Below are 15,900 nucleotides of genomic sequence, written 5' to 3'. Positions count from 1 at the left end.
GATTATGATGGTGTAATAGTGGAAGGTTAAACAACATGAGTCCGGTTCCTGAGACACTTTATTTTACACATATTTTTACACTTCTCTTTAGCCATTAGATTTAAATGCTTTGAATGGTCTTGATTACTTTCAAGTATGATGTGGCAAATGACGTGGAAACAATTATATTTTTTTATAAAAACAAAAAACAAAAAACTTAAATTAAAATGATTTTATACAGAAAATCAAATCAAATTAGAAGATGAATGTCATCTTCTTCTTCTTCACGCAAAAAGAAAAAGAGACATGGCCTCTCTCTTGCTCCAAGTCTCCAACTGTATATTCTCCAAGTTAATTGCAGTAACAATAATTATGTAATTGTTAAATATGTTTCGATCGCAGAACCCAGTAAGATTATGTAGATTGAGAAATAGAAAAACCACTCAATCTTCTTCATCTAGATCTAGATCGAATGATAGGTTGTGATTTTGGCCTAAAAGAAAGAAGAGGGGTATGCAAACAATTGAAGACCCGAGAAGATGACAAATCTAAAAACTTATAGTACAATTACTAATACTAACTTGATGGAATAAAAGAAGGGGATTATGGGAGGATGAATTTTTACAACACAAATTGCAGTAAGACAAAATGATCTAGGTGAGAAGATTTTTTGTAGCAAATCGTGTGAAACCTAAATGAAATGAAATCAATAAGGTATCATTCAAAAAATAAAAAAGTTGATTGTTCAACTCAAGGAAAAGGTGAGATGGTGCTGAAAGAAGAGCAGCAAGGTCTCTCAATCTCTCATATTTTCCAAAAGAAGAAGCAAGACGTTCATCCTCTATTTTTTGGTTTTTGATTTTCCTTATAAAATTAGTTTAATTGGATTATGTGAAAAAATATTTATATAATTATTTCCATGTCATTTACCACATCATGTTTATAATGAATCTAGACCATTGAAAGTATTTAAATCTAATGGCTAAAAAGAAGTGTAAAAATATGTGTAAAATAAAATGTCCCATGATCCGGACCCAAACAACATTGGAATCGTGTTTTATATAAGTTATTTATTGCTTTAGCAATTTTTTTATTTTTTTTAATAAGAGCATCCTTAACATACTCTCTATGTTAACTACTTAGCTATTTTGGATAGCATGTTTAGTTTTTTATTGATTTTCGCAGCTGCACCATACTCCTAAGTGACTTTTCATGTTAACTTTTAGCTATCTTGCTCCTTAATATAAAGAGCGAGCGAGATAAAGATCTATATTTGTTATTTTTAATTCAAAACATTTCTTTTAAGTTGTTTTATGCAATTTATAAATACATATAATCTACATTTTACTTATTTAATAAATAAAATAAATTTAAAAGTAGCTAAAATAAAGAGGACTGATGATGCAGACTTATTTTAAAATTAGTTAGCCAAAATGAATTTTTAGCTATTGTGGCTAAAATTTGACTAAAAAATTACCAGCATTATTAAAGATGCTCTAAATCGGTCATATAAGTGAACTATAGACAACTATTATTATTATTATTTTTTTGTTGGAATAGACTTTATTTAATCACAGAGGAATTAGACCTCTGAAAATAATACATAATTTAGCCATGAAGGGATATTACATACCCAAACGTGGAAGTCAGGGGACATGAGTTCATATTTAGCTACCAAATCTGCCGCCTGATTTCTTTCATGGGATGAGAAAATACACTTAATTACATCAAAATAAGAAAATAGAGATTTAACTACAGTCAATAGAGCTCCATCAGCAGCCCAACTTTCATCTGTAGAGTTAAGGAAGTCTACTACCTCTTTGGCACCCATCTCAAGCAATACATGTACACTCCATTCCTTGCTAAATGAAGACCTAAAGATGCAGCATAAAGCTCTGTTGCCCTTGGAGAGAAATTTCCAGTTAAACATTTGACAACAACCAGTAATACAAAACCATCCCAACGACGAATCACAACCCCTAAGCCCCTACGCCCATTCTCCATATTAACTGCACCATCAACATTGATTTTCACAAAAGGGAAAACATGCTTCACCCATTTGGGACATGTAGAGTGAGATGGCTGTAGGTTTCTTTGTTGCCCAATAGGTAAGAAACTCCCGATATTAGCACGTACTAGCAAAATCTTTCATCAACCTATAAGCTTTCTGTAATACTATTGGAGCAGCAACCAACTTATTGCAAATAATATAATCATTCCGTGCATTCCAAATACTCCAACTAATGTACACAGAAAGTAGCATTTCTGAAGAAGAAAAGACACTAGTGGCATAGCGAAATAAGTCATTGAAAGAGCCTCCTTTCCAGGAACCCACCAAAGAAAAAGAAAGGAGATATAACCACATTTCTTTCGCTGCTTTGCAATACCATAAAGCATGTAATTTTGATTCAAATTGTTGATTACAACGTCCACACATAGGAGAATAGATAATATGTCTAGAAAATAAGTTACCGGCACTAAGAAGAATTGCATGAAGACATCGCCATAAGAATAATTTGATCTTATTTGGAACAGCCAACTTCCATAAATTTTTCCAAGTACAATCCACCACAGAGATTGAAGATCCTTCATCACCCGCCATAAGTTCCTGAATAGCCTGTGCAACCCAATAACCACTCTTAATAGAATATTTGCCTGAATGATGAAAGTGCCAAATTTGCTTATCTTCCACATTTCTGGTAGGTAATGGGATAGATAGAATAAGTGCCACCTCAAAATCAGAAAAACAATTGGATAGAAGTGCAATATTCCAAGTTCCGTCCGGAGTAATTACAGAGGAGACACAAGTATCAGATGGGAACATGGGTGATGAACTGATTAAGGATAAGAACCTGGTTGGTAGCCAATAGTCTGAGTAGATCTTTACATAACAGCCATTGCCAATTCTCCAACGTAATCGCGGCCTGCTACAAGCAACTCCCTCCCCCATAATAATGATTTCCAAATAAAAGTTGAGGAAAGCCCTTCGCCAGCAGTGAAAAAATCACCAGTATGAAAGTAACGAGCCTTATAAACTTGACTACTTGAGCAACTAAAGAGTTTGGAAATAAGAATAGACGTGCCTGGTTAAAGTGTTTAAAGTCCCAAAAACCCAAGTCTCCAACTTTCTTATTTCACAAAGCACCAACCATTTTTTCCAATGCACGTACACTACACTGCCCATACTTTTTACTCCACCAAAATTGAGCACAGTGAGAGGCCAACTCATGACACAAACCCATGGGCATTCGAAATCAACTCATATGATAATTTGGAATTAGCCTGAACAATAGCTTTCAACAACACCAGCTTTCCCCGCCTTTGATAAAAGTTTTAACTTCCAACCATTGAGGCGAGCTAGCACTCGTTCCCTTACAGCCTTACTGAACTGAAAATATATATATTGAATTATATATTGACAACTATTATTGAATTATATATATTTGGATTTGTCACTCAACTTTCGCTTGATTGACACTTTAGTCACTCATGTTTATAAAATCTCACTTTAGTCACTCAACTTTAACTCTGACTATCACTTTAGTTCGCCGGTGAATTTTTCCGATAAAAAAAGTCACTTGACCCCTTACATGCCATTTTTTAAGGATTATTTTCGTCTTATAATTTCAGAAAATTTCAATCTATATTCAAACCAAATGTCTCACATCTCTTCAGAATCTTAAAATAACACTTCAAAAATGGCATGTGAGGCGTTATATGACTTTTTTTATCGAAAAAATTCACCGACGGACTAAAGTGATAGTCAGAGTTAAAGTTAAGTGACTAAAGTGAGATTTTATAAACATGAGTGACCAAAGTGTAGATCAAGCGAAAGCTGAGTGACTAAAACTGTATTTCTTCCTATATATTTACTATAACATTTTTTTTGAAGAAGAAGGCAGTAGCCAATATATTGATCAAAGGCCAGAATGACCATTACATACCCTTCCGCTGTCATATAAGACAGACAAGAAGATGTGTTAGTATCCACAGTGGTACATAGAAACTAGGACACTCATTTGACATTGAATACATCATAGACATAGCGGAATCCCCCTTTGGTACTACGCCGGAGGCGCTAGAAAACTAGAAGGATCCAGCCCTCCCAACCTAACCCGGAACACAGTACATCTAGTCGCCTAGAGACCTCAATTGGTGTACAACTAGATATACTGAGAATTAAGTCGACAAGACTAAGACCCAGTACTACAACTAGATAAGGAAAAAACCACTAGAATGCCCAAAAAAGGCCTACAAAAAACTAGAAAATAAAATGAGTAAAAAGCCCGCCCACCAGATACGGCCCAGTAGCCAAAGGGAGACCCAAAGGCCCAAGAACCAAGCCAAGGAGCGCAGGTCGGAGTGAACCAGCCTGTGTAGCCGGACCAGCACCACGGCTTCCGACAGATCATCGGCGCCGCATCAAACCGCCACCAACTGACGACGTCGGCAGGAACGTCGTGGATCACGATTCCAGACCGAAATTTGATCTGATACTGGTTCGATCACCACAACCTCCGTCCTCCGTCAGACCTTCTCAACCCCAAACCAGGGCACCGCAATGACAACCTGCCTCCGCCGCGCACCAGAATCCCTCCGTCGCACCCCCTTGCTCGAAAAAACCTCCGCCGTGCAGATCAGAACGAAAAACAAGGACGAGCCCCTCTGCTGGTCGTTCTTTCTCCGGACGCGACTAAGCCTCCAGCCCTCTGCTCCTGCCCAAAAACTCCTAGTCCTCCCCGGTGGACTGACACAACTAGTTCGCCCGTCCGACGACGACGTCCCATGGACGCGCCGCCGGACGCGGCATAGAAAAATTTCTTAGGGTTTTCGCTGCTCCGACTTTCTTGGAGCTCTCGAGGTTTTGCTAAAAATATATATTTACTATAACATTTAAAATATATTAATTAGTCTTTATAATTTTTTGTGGATTTAGTCCCATTTGAGAATGATTCGGTCACGTTGGAAGGAAAAAGTGTGTCTCAAACTTTTAAAACAAAATTATTGTAGAATCACATTTGTCAATATTTTTTTTTCCGGATATTACATTTATTGATATATATATATATAAGAGGACGTCCGCAACCCAGAAAAAGTGTGGACGTCCGGGATTTCTGCACGATTAAGCTCCGACGGCGGCTCGCCTCTTGCCGGATGGAGGCCAAGGGCATCCCAGACCAGTTTGCAGTGAAGACGAAGGCCAAGAGATCGAGGTCGGAGGTCTGGGCAGTGTGGTCGACTGCAAAATGGTAGTCCGATCAAGGTCGACTGGAAAGTGGTAGCCGACGAGTCCACCCGACTACAAACTGGTTCGGGATGTCCAGAAGGTTCATCCGGCAACCGTAGTGCAGCCATCGCCGCCTTCTCTACACCGGAGGAGGGACGTTCGCACTTTTTTTGGGTTGCGGACGTCCTCTTCAGAACCGGCTTGTATATATATATATATATATAGTGTGTGTGTGTGTGTGTGTGTGTGTGTGTATATATATATATATATATATACAGATCCTTTCCAAAGCGGAGCTCCGCTTTGAAATTAAACGAGTGAAGTTTGAGTTTTGAGTCACTTTTCAGTCTCACATCCACATCTCGACCGTTCAGTTTTTAGGTACTAGTGTATAGATCATCTCTGAAAATTTTCAGCCAAAATGATGATCGTTAAGGCATTGATAATTGCCTTAAAGCTAGTACGGTTCAGGTTGACAGATTCAGTCCGTCCATTGGTTTAAGCGAGTTAGATACCTTAACGATCATGAATTTGGCTGAAAATTTACAAAGATGATCTATACACTAGTACCTAAAAACTGAACGGTAGATATGTGGATATGCGACCGAAAAGTGACCCAAAACTCGAACTTCACACGTTAATTTCAAAACGGAGCTCCGATCTGGATAAGATCTATATATATATATATATATATATATATATATATATATATATATATATATATATATATAGCCATTCTCAGGTGCGGACGTCCGTACCCAAGAAACCCTGTACGGACAATTTGTTAATAAATAAATAAATTTTGGTAAAACAGTTTTAAAGGGTAAACAAATTGCAGTGTCTCCATGTTTCTCGGAGAAAAGCTTAACAATATCATTTTCAAAGAAAAGTCGAACCGTTTGTGTTTTCATGTTCTGTCCGGCGGCACGTCTTCGGGACGTCGTCGTCAGACGGGTAGGTCTCAATTATTAGTCTGCTGGTGAAGGTCTGAGGCGGAATACAGGTTGGAAAACGGACGCTCGTTGTTGGAGCTTTAACGGTTTGCAATCGCAGGGATCAAGAACAGGTCCGCAACCCCCCGAGTTGGGCCAAAACCAGAAAGCCTAATCATAGTCACCTTTGGCCGAGGTCGTGGAAGTCTGGGGGAGGGCGAAGTGCTCAATTGATGCGACATTACAAATCCAGCTGCAATCCGACTGCAATGGCGATCCGGCTATGGTTGTTGGACGTCCTTCATTATTGGAGTGCTTCGATAACATGGCTACAATGTTTGTGTGATTCGGCGGCGTAGAGGATCGATAGTGTTGTGGTCTGATCATTGGTTCCGGCTTCGTTTGAATGGCATGGCAGTTTGTTGGTTGCGGTGCAGCAGTTCCGACCCGGAAAGGTTGACAGTAAAGGGACACATGGGTCTTGGGCCTGTTTCCAGTCATTGGGCCTTTGTTGGTGGGCTTATATTATGTTTTATTTAGTTTTAATGATTTGTATCAAGTTTAGGTTTGTTTTATTTACAATAAATCCCTGCCATCTCTTGGTAAAGTCATGCGGGCTCTGTACTACTAGGTTTCATACTCAGTGCCTTGTATGCCCTAGCAAGGTGGCAAATCATGAATTGGGTGCAACCTCATAGTGGTAAGATGAAACGTTGTGTTGACGGATTTAATTATGCTGGTCAACATATTAGGAAAGGTACTTTTTTGGTTTTATGGCATTAGTTTAACTTTCTGATATGCCATCATTATTGTAAAGCAAATGGAGTAGTCAATATGACACTCTTTGCTACTTGGTGCATGTTTGAATACATTAATTGTAGTAGTGGAGACTCCTGTTATTATTCGGGAGGTTCTCTTGCGGTGTATTGTAATATGGGATTTAGGCCTTATGCCCCCCTCTCCCTTCCTGTATTCATCAGTTTCATCAATCAAGGCCTGAAAGCGGCCGCACCAACCTTTATTTAAAGAAAAATTGCTTTTATTTGTTTTGTTATTAGAAAATCATATGGTAACCCTATTGTTGCATCATGGAGGATAATTGGATCTACAAACATTTTAGTTGTTGAAGCGATTGCCTTAAGAGAAGGATTACATACTGCGGCTCTCCAACGGATGTTTCATATCATTGTGGAAGGTGATTCTAAACTCTTAATGGACTGTATTCAGGGGAATTCGTCAATACCTTGGATCATATGGCTTCTTGTGAGAGATATTAGACTTTTAACTCACCAATTTCAAGCCATAATCTTCAGACATAGCTTTAGAGAAGCTAATTTCCTTGCAGATCATTTAGCGTCCCTAGTTTATAAGTTCCAGAATCCTAAAGTTTGGTTTTATTGTCTACCCCTTTCAGTGTCCCCAGCGTTCCAGTTAGATCAGCTGGGGGAGGGGGAGTTTCTAGAGGTTTTTCTTTTGCCCTGTAAGTCTTTTTTCTCATTAAAAAAAATGGGAAAAGGAGAAAAAAGAAAATTCTGAGTGGGCTCGTTTGCTGAATATTCTGAGGTGCCAGGTCCAAACAAGAAAGTGGGCTGATTGCTGAAATAAGGTGGGAGAAAGAGGGAAGAGTGCGCCACGGGAAAGTGAAAACTGAAAACCACCGCCTTCAAGAAACCCAAATTCTCTTCACAACTTGTAGAACTCGAAAATGACGAGCTGTATGTCTTGCAGGTCATCGATTGTGGCCAATCCGATTCACAACGATGGTTTTGTGTCGTTGACCACGGCTCTAAGTCGTGTTGGGGTTTCTGTTCCTTATGGTTCAAGAACCAGGTCCCTCGGGAATTCAAGGGTTCGCGGCGTGCGAGCTTCAGCTGTGGAATCCTATGAAGGCTCCTCTAGTTTCGCTAATCGCATGGAGAAAGCCTGGTTAATCTCTAAGGTAGTTTATATCTCGTTTCCCTTATCTGTTGTCTGAGATTTTACATGCTTCGATTGTGTAATGTGTAGTTACTAATTGGGTTTTGGTTCAAACATCAATCCAATTGTTAATTTTATTAAGTTCAGTTGAGGCGACTTTGAAAATTTGATGGTAATGTCTCCTGACCAAACGCTGCTTAATTAATATGGTGGAGCGTGGAGTATAACCTTTGTTATGGTCTTGATTTGTTGGATGGTTAGTCTGGCGTATTTAGATGGTCTATTACTGAAGAAGATGCAGGGTTCTTGATGGTGGTCTATATTTATTCATTTATTGGAAGTCATATCTTGCCGGAAAGGAAGTATAGGATTAATTTATTGGAAGATGCAGGGTTCTTGATGGCGTCTTCTAATATCTTCCTTGTTTATTACTTACAGCAACCAAGGCCTGTTGCTTGTTCTTCTTGCAACTCAAATGGGCATATTGATTGCAAATGGTGTGCTGGTACGGGCTTCTTTGTTCTTGGCGATAACATGCTTTGCCAAGTCCCTTCAAAAAGTACTAGCTGTGTTATATGTGCTGGAAAGGTAATCAAATTTTAATATGCCACTATACAATTTATATGTAACATTAATTAAAGCCCCCTATATCTTATGTTCATCCAGGGAGCAATGCGATGCTCAGATTGTAAGGGAACAGGTTTTCGTGCCAAGTGGTTAGGACAGCCTCCTATTTCCAAGTAGCAGCTTTGCTTGATAGAGATCTGATGTCGAAAAGCTTCAAGCATCAAAGCTCAAATAGAAACTGTATTAACATAGAATTCATGTGGTATCATATATCCTGTTTCAATAGGGTTTATGGTCCAGTTGTTGTAATTGAATATTCTTTAAATCACAATAAAAGTTAGATCCTTTATTGTTTAAAGTCTATAGTTAACAAGTCTGTCGCCAGTTTCTGCCTTTCACATATTCGTCTTAAACCTTGAGATGCAGTGGAATTGTGTTTTAAGCGTGCCATGCCTTCTTTCCTTCCGTTGTTTCACCTGCCAGAGTGCTCATAATACTGATGCCGTATCTGGTACTTCATCAACAATGTATTTGATAGGAAAGTGCACAAATCATTCGAGTCAGATTCACACTAGAAACATATGTTTGCAATCAACATGTTTTTGAGGCAATACCAACGAGTCAGATTCACACTTGAAACATAAATTGGCCGTCATATAGCTTGCCACAAGAAAGTAAGCTTTTTCTCCCACTACAACGCAATACCAAAATTAGCAAGGTACAGAAATTGAGAAGTCATCAGTTCCATTACTCTCAGGAGCTTGAGATAATGTGTGTTTCCCAAAGCCTTCGATCATCAAAGTTGCTCAGCATCTTCAGTTGCTTGAAACTATGGTTGAAAATAGTAATGTATTGATATCATGCACATCTGTATCTATGTCATCACCTGCATCAACAACTCTTCGTCAATATATTTACTCTACATAAACCAATTGCTGAATATAGGTTATGGAGGTTATCTGCAGCAGTAATAGAGAGGGTGATACAGAAGTACACAACAGATGAAGGAAATAGGGGAGAAAACTTAAAATTGATCGGCAACTATCAAGCTTCCTACTTTTCCAAAACCCGCCTAATCTAGAATTCACTCGCACATACTTTTTTCTTTGATCCAAATAAACTCACTTAGAAATGTCTACTCAGTGATAATGTTCTGTGATAAAGCTGAGCTAATCTGAACAACAATCTCACTCCACTGGCTAATTTGTTGATAAGATAAGCCTCATTACTTATACCCCTTTCATTATTGATGAATAGTGGTGACTCATAATAGTAGAAGCATCAATTGCCCCAAAACGGTGCTACCGATCATAAGATAATACAATTCAGTGGACTGTAAATCATTACCTGCTTTTGATCTAGCTTGGACCTTCCACTCATCGATGATCTGCAAAAAGGGATCAATATGGTCATAAGATTCTGTTTTAGGCCCCTTTTATGTACATGGAAATCAGCAAAGCTGTAACAAATGAGAAGTTGCTGGGGGAATGTAGCAAGGCTTAATTGTAATTTATCAGAAGAACAAAGCTACCCGCAGTTAAATGGGCATTATTTTACATAAACTTAGCCCTGCCGATAGCTAGGTTTGATATTGGTTGCTTGCTGGCAAATGGTGCAAGTACTTGAGACACCATCTGGAAACTAAACAACCGAGCACCATGCAGTATATGCTAACACTGAGCAAGATTAAAACACATATTACAAAGATACTCCATTTGATTGCCATAAGGATAGAAACCATGTTTTCAACTATCGATACATTGCTGGCTGCATCCAATAATCCCAAGGACCATAAAAAACTTTGGAAATTGCAATGTGATCATGCAAAGTAGTTAGCTTTTTATATATTCTACACCAAATACACTAGTTTAGCAGTGCAAATAACAAAAAGAACACCTGATTGAAGTTGGCAAAAGCAGAATCATCAGAATCAGTATTGGGAGAAATGCCCATGGATGCCTCCATCCGCTGCACTAGATTTCTGTTCCCGACGAGAGAGGTCCTAGCCTTGTCAATCAAATCCTGCAAAACCCAAAACCCTATTCAACAAACAAAAGCCTAACATGCTCATCAGATATAGATATAGATAAACAGAGAGAGTGATACCTGCTTGGCTGTTAGAAGTTGACGGCACTGGTCTTCCAAAGTGGACAAGTCTTGCTGAATTTTCTTAATTCTGGAAACCAGCTTCATCGGGTTTGCATTTTGGGGATAGATTTGCTGAAACTCCTTGTCGAGCCTGTGCTGAACCACTGTCAGATCGTGGTTCGCTTTCGTCAGCAGCCTCACCAACCCCTCCGTCGCTTCATGATGCTCTTGCCCCATTTCCCGATCCCACTCACTGCACGCGGCACACTGCCTTCTTCCATTTTCCACTTTCTTCTTCTATTTTATTTTCAAAAAAATAAAATAAATAAAAACATAAATAAACGGGTGGGCCGGAGAGGCCCGGCCCGGCCCGGCCCATAACAAGTTCTTCTTCAACAAACATAAGGTTACCTCGCGGAGGAGAGAGAGAGAGAGGGGTAGCGATGGGAAGCGAGGACGAGAGGGTTCTGGAGAACTTGCTAGACGTTCAATTGCAAGAGCAAAAAGACTCTCTTGCAACCCTCAACCACGCCTTAGTCTCCGACCCCAACAATCCCGAGCTCCGAGCTGTACGTACTCTCTCTCTCTCTCTCTCTCTCTCTCTCGTTTCAACGCCTCGTTTTGTTCGGTTACCTATGTTTTGTGTTAATTGAATTGGTGTACTTGATCATTTCCTCTAATTCATAGGCTTAGTAGCTCAAATATGATTTCAATTGGGTTGAGACTCTAGTTTCTAAGCTCTTCGTAGTACTTTGCTAAGACTTACTCGTTCGCATTGTCACGTGGCGCTTACATTTGACCAGCTTCAAGAGGAGGTTGTTCAGGCAATTAAAGATGTTGAGGAAGGGCTTCTGCACCTAAAGCGTGCAAGGTTATTACGAGAAGTCGATTCAGCTCTGGATCCTTCTCATCACGCTGATAAGGATGTCAAGGCAGAGACTCTTGATCCAACGGAGGTTCAGCCAGAGCCTCTTGAGGAACCAAGTTACAGTGTTGGATCAAAATGTAGGTTCCGTCACTCTGATGGACGTTGGTACAATGGTCAAGTTATAGGACTGGATGCTTCTAATACCGCAAAAATTGCTTTCCTCAATCCTACTTCTGAAAGTATGCTGGTGCGTACAGTTCACTGATCCTATGTTTATCTTGTGAATTATAATTTTTGTTTCTATATTCTTTTTTAGTGATTGTGAGAGCAATACTATCCATGGGTGAAATCTTTGATTTTATTATATATAATCCATGGTTATACGATTTCTTGTAAAGTTGAACCTGATGATGTGTGTCCTGTTAATAATACTAAATTACTAATGCTATAAATTCACTTCAAATTACTACTTATATAACCCTTTCACTTCAATATGCTGATGCTAGACAATCACTTCCGTATACTAATGCTACACCACCAAAGTGCAGAGTTGCAAGTTCTTTCTACAACAACGATGTCGATTTGGTACTAACTGCCGCTTATCACATGGTATGTTGTACTCTTATCTATTAATCGATAAGTCTGTACTGCAGCTCTAAAGTCTCCTTGCTCCCATTTTTGCATTGCTATTAGCATTCAGAGCAATTTATTGGTTATGACATAGATTGGTTGGCATAGCCACGCTATAGTTTAGGTTGGTGAGCATAGGCAGGCTATATTTTAGGTTCGTGGGCATAACCAGGCTGTATATGTTTCGTTGTATTCCACCTTTACGTTTTAAATTTTTTTGAGCTTATTGTTGGTCATTAACTTTTTGATTAGTATGTTTATTTATTTTTTATTTTTTTGAGCGATAGGAAATATGTGTTTTTCAGCTTGGGACACAATGTTTATGTAGCTTAACTTGATTTCTTTTGGTTATACTTGTATAATGCATGCTTCTGAAAACTGCTGACAATACCTTTGTTTTTCTGAACCAATTCGTTCCAGCAGTTTTGTTCTCACCTATCTTTATTGCATACAGGAGTTGATGTCCCACTCTCCTCCTTGAAGATGTATACGCCAATTATGTGGGAGCAGTCACTAGTAGGGTCAAGTATTTGGGCTGTCTCAGATGGTGAAGAAGGTATTTGGAGGAAAGCTGAACTTGAATCATGGGATGGTTTACTTGAGGTTGGGCGAGTTGTTTTCCAAGATGATGGAAGCTCTGCAAATCTTGGGAAAGAAGCTATAGCATTATCTGAGTTTTCTCAAATGAGTGATGAAGAAGATTCTAGCTCAGAACAATCGGATTACAGTGAGTACGAAGATGAGGCCTCACAGGGTTTAGGATTTCTTGAAAGCACCCGACTACAGAGGGGCATTCAGACAGAAACGGCCATATTTGCTAAGTGGGAGAACCACACCCGTGGTATTGCTTCCAAGATGATGGCCAATATGGGTTACCTTGAAGGGACAGGTCTAGGCGCATCTGGGCAGGGAATTGTAGATCCCATCTCTGTGAAGGTCCTTCCACCAAAACAATCTCTTGATCATGCTGTGGAATCTTGTGAGAAGGAAGAGGGCGAAGGGAATCAGGGAAAGAAGCGTAGCAGAGGTGGTAAAAGGAAACGTGACAAGAAGTTTGCAGCATTGACAAGAGCAGCGAAAGAAGTGGAGTCAACACCTGATATGTTTAGTTTTATTAATAGCCAACTTGCTATGCACGGTGAAGCTTTAAATGGTGGATCAGCAAAGAAGCAGCAGAACAAAGGGTCAGGGGAGGGGAAGAAAGTTGATAGGCGGGATTTGGTGGCTTATGAGGATGAAGTGAAGGAGTTGAAGATGCGAGTTCGAAAGCTAGAAGAAATGGTGAGTAGAAACAAAAAAGAAAAGGTGGTTTATGAGGCTGCAATGAGAAAATTGATTGAAACTCGCAGGGTCTTGGCAGAGCGGGAGACAGCTCAGGCTTCTGCATCAAATGCGGTTGTCAGTAGAGAAAAAGAGAAGAGATGGCTTAAGTTTTAGGATCAACATTATTATCTATATATCATTTGTAATCATAGGCATACAACCATCCTAACTCTGTGGAACTATGAAGGTTTTCTAGGTCAAGATTTGGTTGTGATCACATAAATTGACCTTTGTATGTTGTGTCTTAAGCAAGGGTTCAAATTTATTGGAAACAACCGAAAATTTTTGTCAAAATTTTCGTAATTTGATTAGATTTCCTTTAAAGCTAGTAATACATATATCAAACTTTCAATCAACACTCTAAATTTCTGTCAAAATTTTCCATCAAAATTGAGAGAGCAACATACAGGTCATGGGTCATGGTATATGTAGTGGTCCGGGTTAATGTCATTGATCCACATAACTTACACTTGGTCCTGATAAGTTCTCTTAATTTTTTTTTTCACCTCCTTGCAAGGTCCCAGCCAATTTCGAATGATATGATTGGCCCGGCCCATCACATGACAATGTCACGTGATACTCCGGAACCACAGAATAATTAATCGTAACACCACATTCGAATAACATCAGGAATTAGAGTTGTGTTTAAACAAGGAATTAAAATAAATGAGGGGTAATGCTCATACACCCTTAAAATACCAAAATACTTCCCATACACCCCACAAATTTATCTTTATCCCCTTTCACACAAAACCTTTTCCTTTTTCTTCCTTTCTACCCAAATCAGTTAGTAGAGTACCATTAGTAACCTTTTTACCTTTCACCATCTTTTATCATTTTAACTTGTTTCACTTTGAACAATATTTTTATTTTATTTTTCTGATGGAGCGAGGTGGGCCCATATTTTGAAGTTATCTGTTTAGATATCAATTACAGGTAAAGACTCATTCTATATATCCAAAGGTAAACAATTAATTTTTACCATTCATAGTTTCAATCCTATCCAAAATTAGTGACTTACTTGCTATTTTCAGCAGAACTAGCTTCTTTACATAAGAAAAAAAAAGTTGAGAAAATTAAAAGATTTTAGATCAAGGGTCAGAAGAGAAACTCCAGGTTACTGGGATATTATCTTCGTAGTCCAGAAAAGAATCTATAAAGTTGAGAAAAATATTAAAGAAATTAAAGAAACTCTTGAAGAGAAACAAAAACATCTTGATTATCTGAGTATCGGTGAGATCGGCAAAAAACTGGTATCAACGCTTGCTTAAAAGCTAAAAAAAAAAATCCCCAATGGGGACAATGTCTGAATTAATTATAGATAAGTTGGAACTCTATATTAAAATTTCCTGATGAGAAACATCAAAATCTGATAAAAGAATTATCTAGATGTCAAGATCATCTAAAAAAATTACTAGATATAATCTTCCAATTAGAAAAATTGGAAAATAAACTAGATTATATAAAAGATCTTCCTAAAAGGGAAGAAGAAAAGCTTACAAGTGTTAATAGAAAAATCAGCGAACATAAAAAAATATTGGATTCTATGAAACAATTACTGAAGAATAAGAAAAGTCTTCCAGTAAAATCCAAGAAATCTAATGGATTCAAAACATTAGAGAAACCTATAAAATATCTTGTTCCAAATATAATTTTTCCAGAACTAATAACAAGTCTGACTAGCATCAAGTATGAAAAACCAAAACACTTGGTAGCAAGAGATGCTAAAATGATGAGCATCTTTGGGAAAAAGAAAGGAGTACAGCTCCTAAACGCAGAAGAATTCGAATACAATGAAATAGAACAGGAGGTAAAAAAACTCTTCAGTTCCGAAACTAGATTTTAAACAAATCTATAAAAGAGAAAAATTTGAATTGATGTATAGCCATCATTTCAAATTATTGAAATTTACAGCTCCATCTACAACAAGAGAAACAAATCTCTTAATGATCACTCCTCAAGAAGTTGCTAGAGCAAAAGCAAAAAATTATCAATTTATGCATATTGAAGCAATCCAAGTTGGCATAAAACTTCTTACCCGAGAAGGCATAAACTGTTCAGTCCTATGTGCCTTACAAGACAATAGACTAACAGATTTTCAAGCTAGTCTATTGGGAACACTTAAAGCATCTTTATGCAATCAAGTGGCATATTTCAACTGTTTCCAAAACTTCTGAACAAGGCTTAAAAGATGTTGCTCACTGTCTAAGACTGAGAGTCAAGACAGATGACATAACAATGAAAGAAAATATGCAAGAACTTGCAACAATATACAGAATATACTATAAACTGATGAGTACCACAGTAGAACCCAAGACAAGGATATCAAATATCCCAGGTCTTACTACTGGGTTTCTCACCAGCCAAAT

The 15,900-nt window shown here is 38.4% G+C and overlaps 3 protein-coding genes across 3 annotated transcripts; 2 read left to right on the top strand and 1 right to left on the bottom strand.

Annotated features, from left to right (window-relative positions):
* The first annotated feature begins 7,715 nt into the window (after window positions 1-7,715).
* Window positions 7,716-8,983, top strand: LOC133741080 (uncharacterized). Its single transcript, XM_062169019.1, has 3 exons — window positions 7,716-8,077; window positions 8,494-8,643; window positions 8,722-8,983. The coding sequence occupies exons 1-3, from the start codon at window positions 7,844-7,846 to the stop codon at window positions 8,797-8,799; spliced, it is 462 nt and encodes a 153-aa protein (XP_062025003.1). The 5' UTR covers window positions 7,716-7,843; the 3' UTR covers window positions 8,800-8,983.
* Window positions 8,984-9,131: 148 nt separating this feature from the next.
* On the bottom strand, window positions 9,132-11,005 carry LOC133741081 (uncharacterized). The gene is made up of 4 exons (XM_062169021.1): window positions 10,729-11,005; window positions 10,519-10,644; window positions 9,970-10,009; window positions 9,132-9,508 (listed from the first exon to the last, which is right to left on the bottom strand). The coding sequence occupies exons 1-4, from the start codon at window positions 10,945-10,947 to the stop codon at window positions 9,438-9,440; spliced, it is 456 nt and encodes a 151-aa protein (XP_062025005.1). The 5' UTR covers window positions 10,948-11,005; the 3' UTR covers window positions 9,132-9,437.
* Window positions 11,006-11,125: 120 nt separating this feature from the next.
* LOC133741078 (zinc finger CCCH domain-containing protein 22) lies at window positions 11,126-13,883 on the top strand. The gene is made up of 4 exons (XM_062169017.1): window positions 11,126-11,279; window positions 11,514-11,825; window positions 12,127-12,187; window positions 12,663-13,883. The coding sequence occupies exons 1-4, from the start codon at window positions 11,154-11,156 to the stop codon at window positions 13,643-13,645; spliced, it is 1,482 nt and encodes a 493-aa protein (XP_062025001.1). The 5' UTR covers window positions 11,126-11,153; the 3' UTR covers window positions 13,646-13,883.
* The last annotated feature ends 2,017 nt before the right edge of the window (window positions 13,884-15,900 follow it).

This window comes from Rosa rugosa, chromosome 3 (genome assembly GCF_958449725.1).
Source record: "Rosa rugosa chromosome 3, drRosRugo1.1, whole genome shotgun sequence".
NCBI classification, from domain to species: domain Eukaryota; kingdom Viridiplantae; phylum Streptophyta; class Magnoliopsida; order Rosales; family Rosaceae; genus Rosa; species Rosa rugosa.
The sequence above is the reverse complement of the archived record's forward strand: the minus strand, read 5'-3'. Positions and strand labels throughout refer to the sequence as shown.

What these genes read in the sequence shown, in the direction of transcription:
- LOC133741080 (XM_062169019.1), top strand. Translation starts at nt 7,844, where the DNA reads ATGACGAGCTGTATGTCTTGCAGGTCATCGATTGTGGCCAATCCGATT. An exon ending in AAGCCTGGTTAATCTCTAAG is followed by an intron (nt 8,078 to 8,493) that starts GTAGTTTATATC and finishes TATTACTTACAG; the next exon opens with CAACCAAGGCCTGTTGCTTG. An exon ending in GTGTTATATGTGCTGGAAAG is followed by an intron (nt 8,644 to 8,721) that starts GTAATCAAATTT and finishes ATGTTCATCCAG; the next exon opens with GGAGCAATGCGATGCTCAGA.
- LOC133741081 (XM_062169021.1), bottom strand. Translation starts at nt 10,947, where the DNA reads ATGGGGCAAGAGCATCATGAAGCGACGGAGGGGTTGGTGAGGCTGCTG. An exon ending in AACTTCTAACAGCCAAGCAG is followed by an intron (nt 10,645 to 10,728) that starts GTATCACTCTCT and finishes TGGGTTTTGCAG; the next exon opens with GATTTGATTGACAAGGCTAG. An exon ending in CTTTTGCCAACTTCAATCAG is followed by an intron (nt 10,010 to 10,518) that starts GTGTTCTTTTTG and finishes CCCTTTTTGCAG; the next exon opens with ATCATCGATGAGTGGAAGGT.
- LOC133741078 (XM_062169017.1), top strand. Translation starts at nt 11,154, where the DNA reads ATGGGAAGCGAGGACGAGAGGGTTCTGGAGAACTTGCTAGACGTTCAA. An exon ending in ACAATCCCGAGCTCCGAGCT is followed by an intron (nt 11,280 to 11,513) that starts GTACGTACTCTC and finishes ACATTTGACCAG; the next exon opens with CTTCAAGAGGAGGTTGTTCA. An exon ending in TAACTGCCGCTTATCACATG is followed by an intron (nt 12,188 to 12,662) that starts GTATGTTGTACT and finishes TATTGCATACAG; the next exon opens with GAGTTGATGTCCCACTCTCC.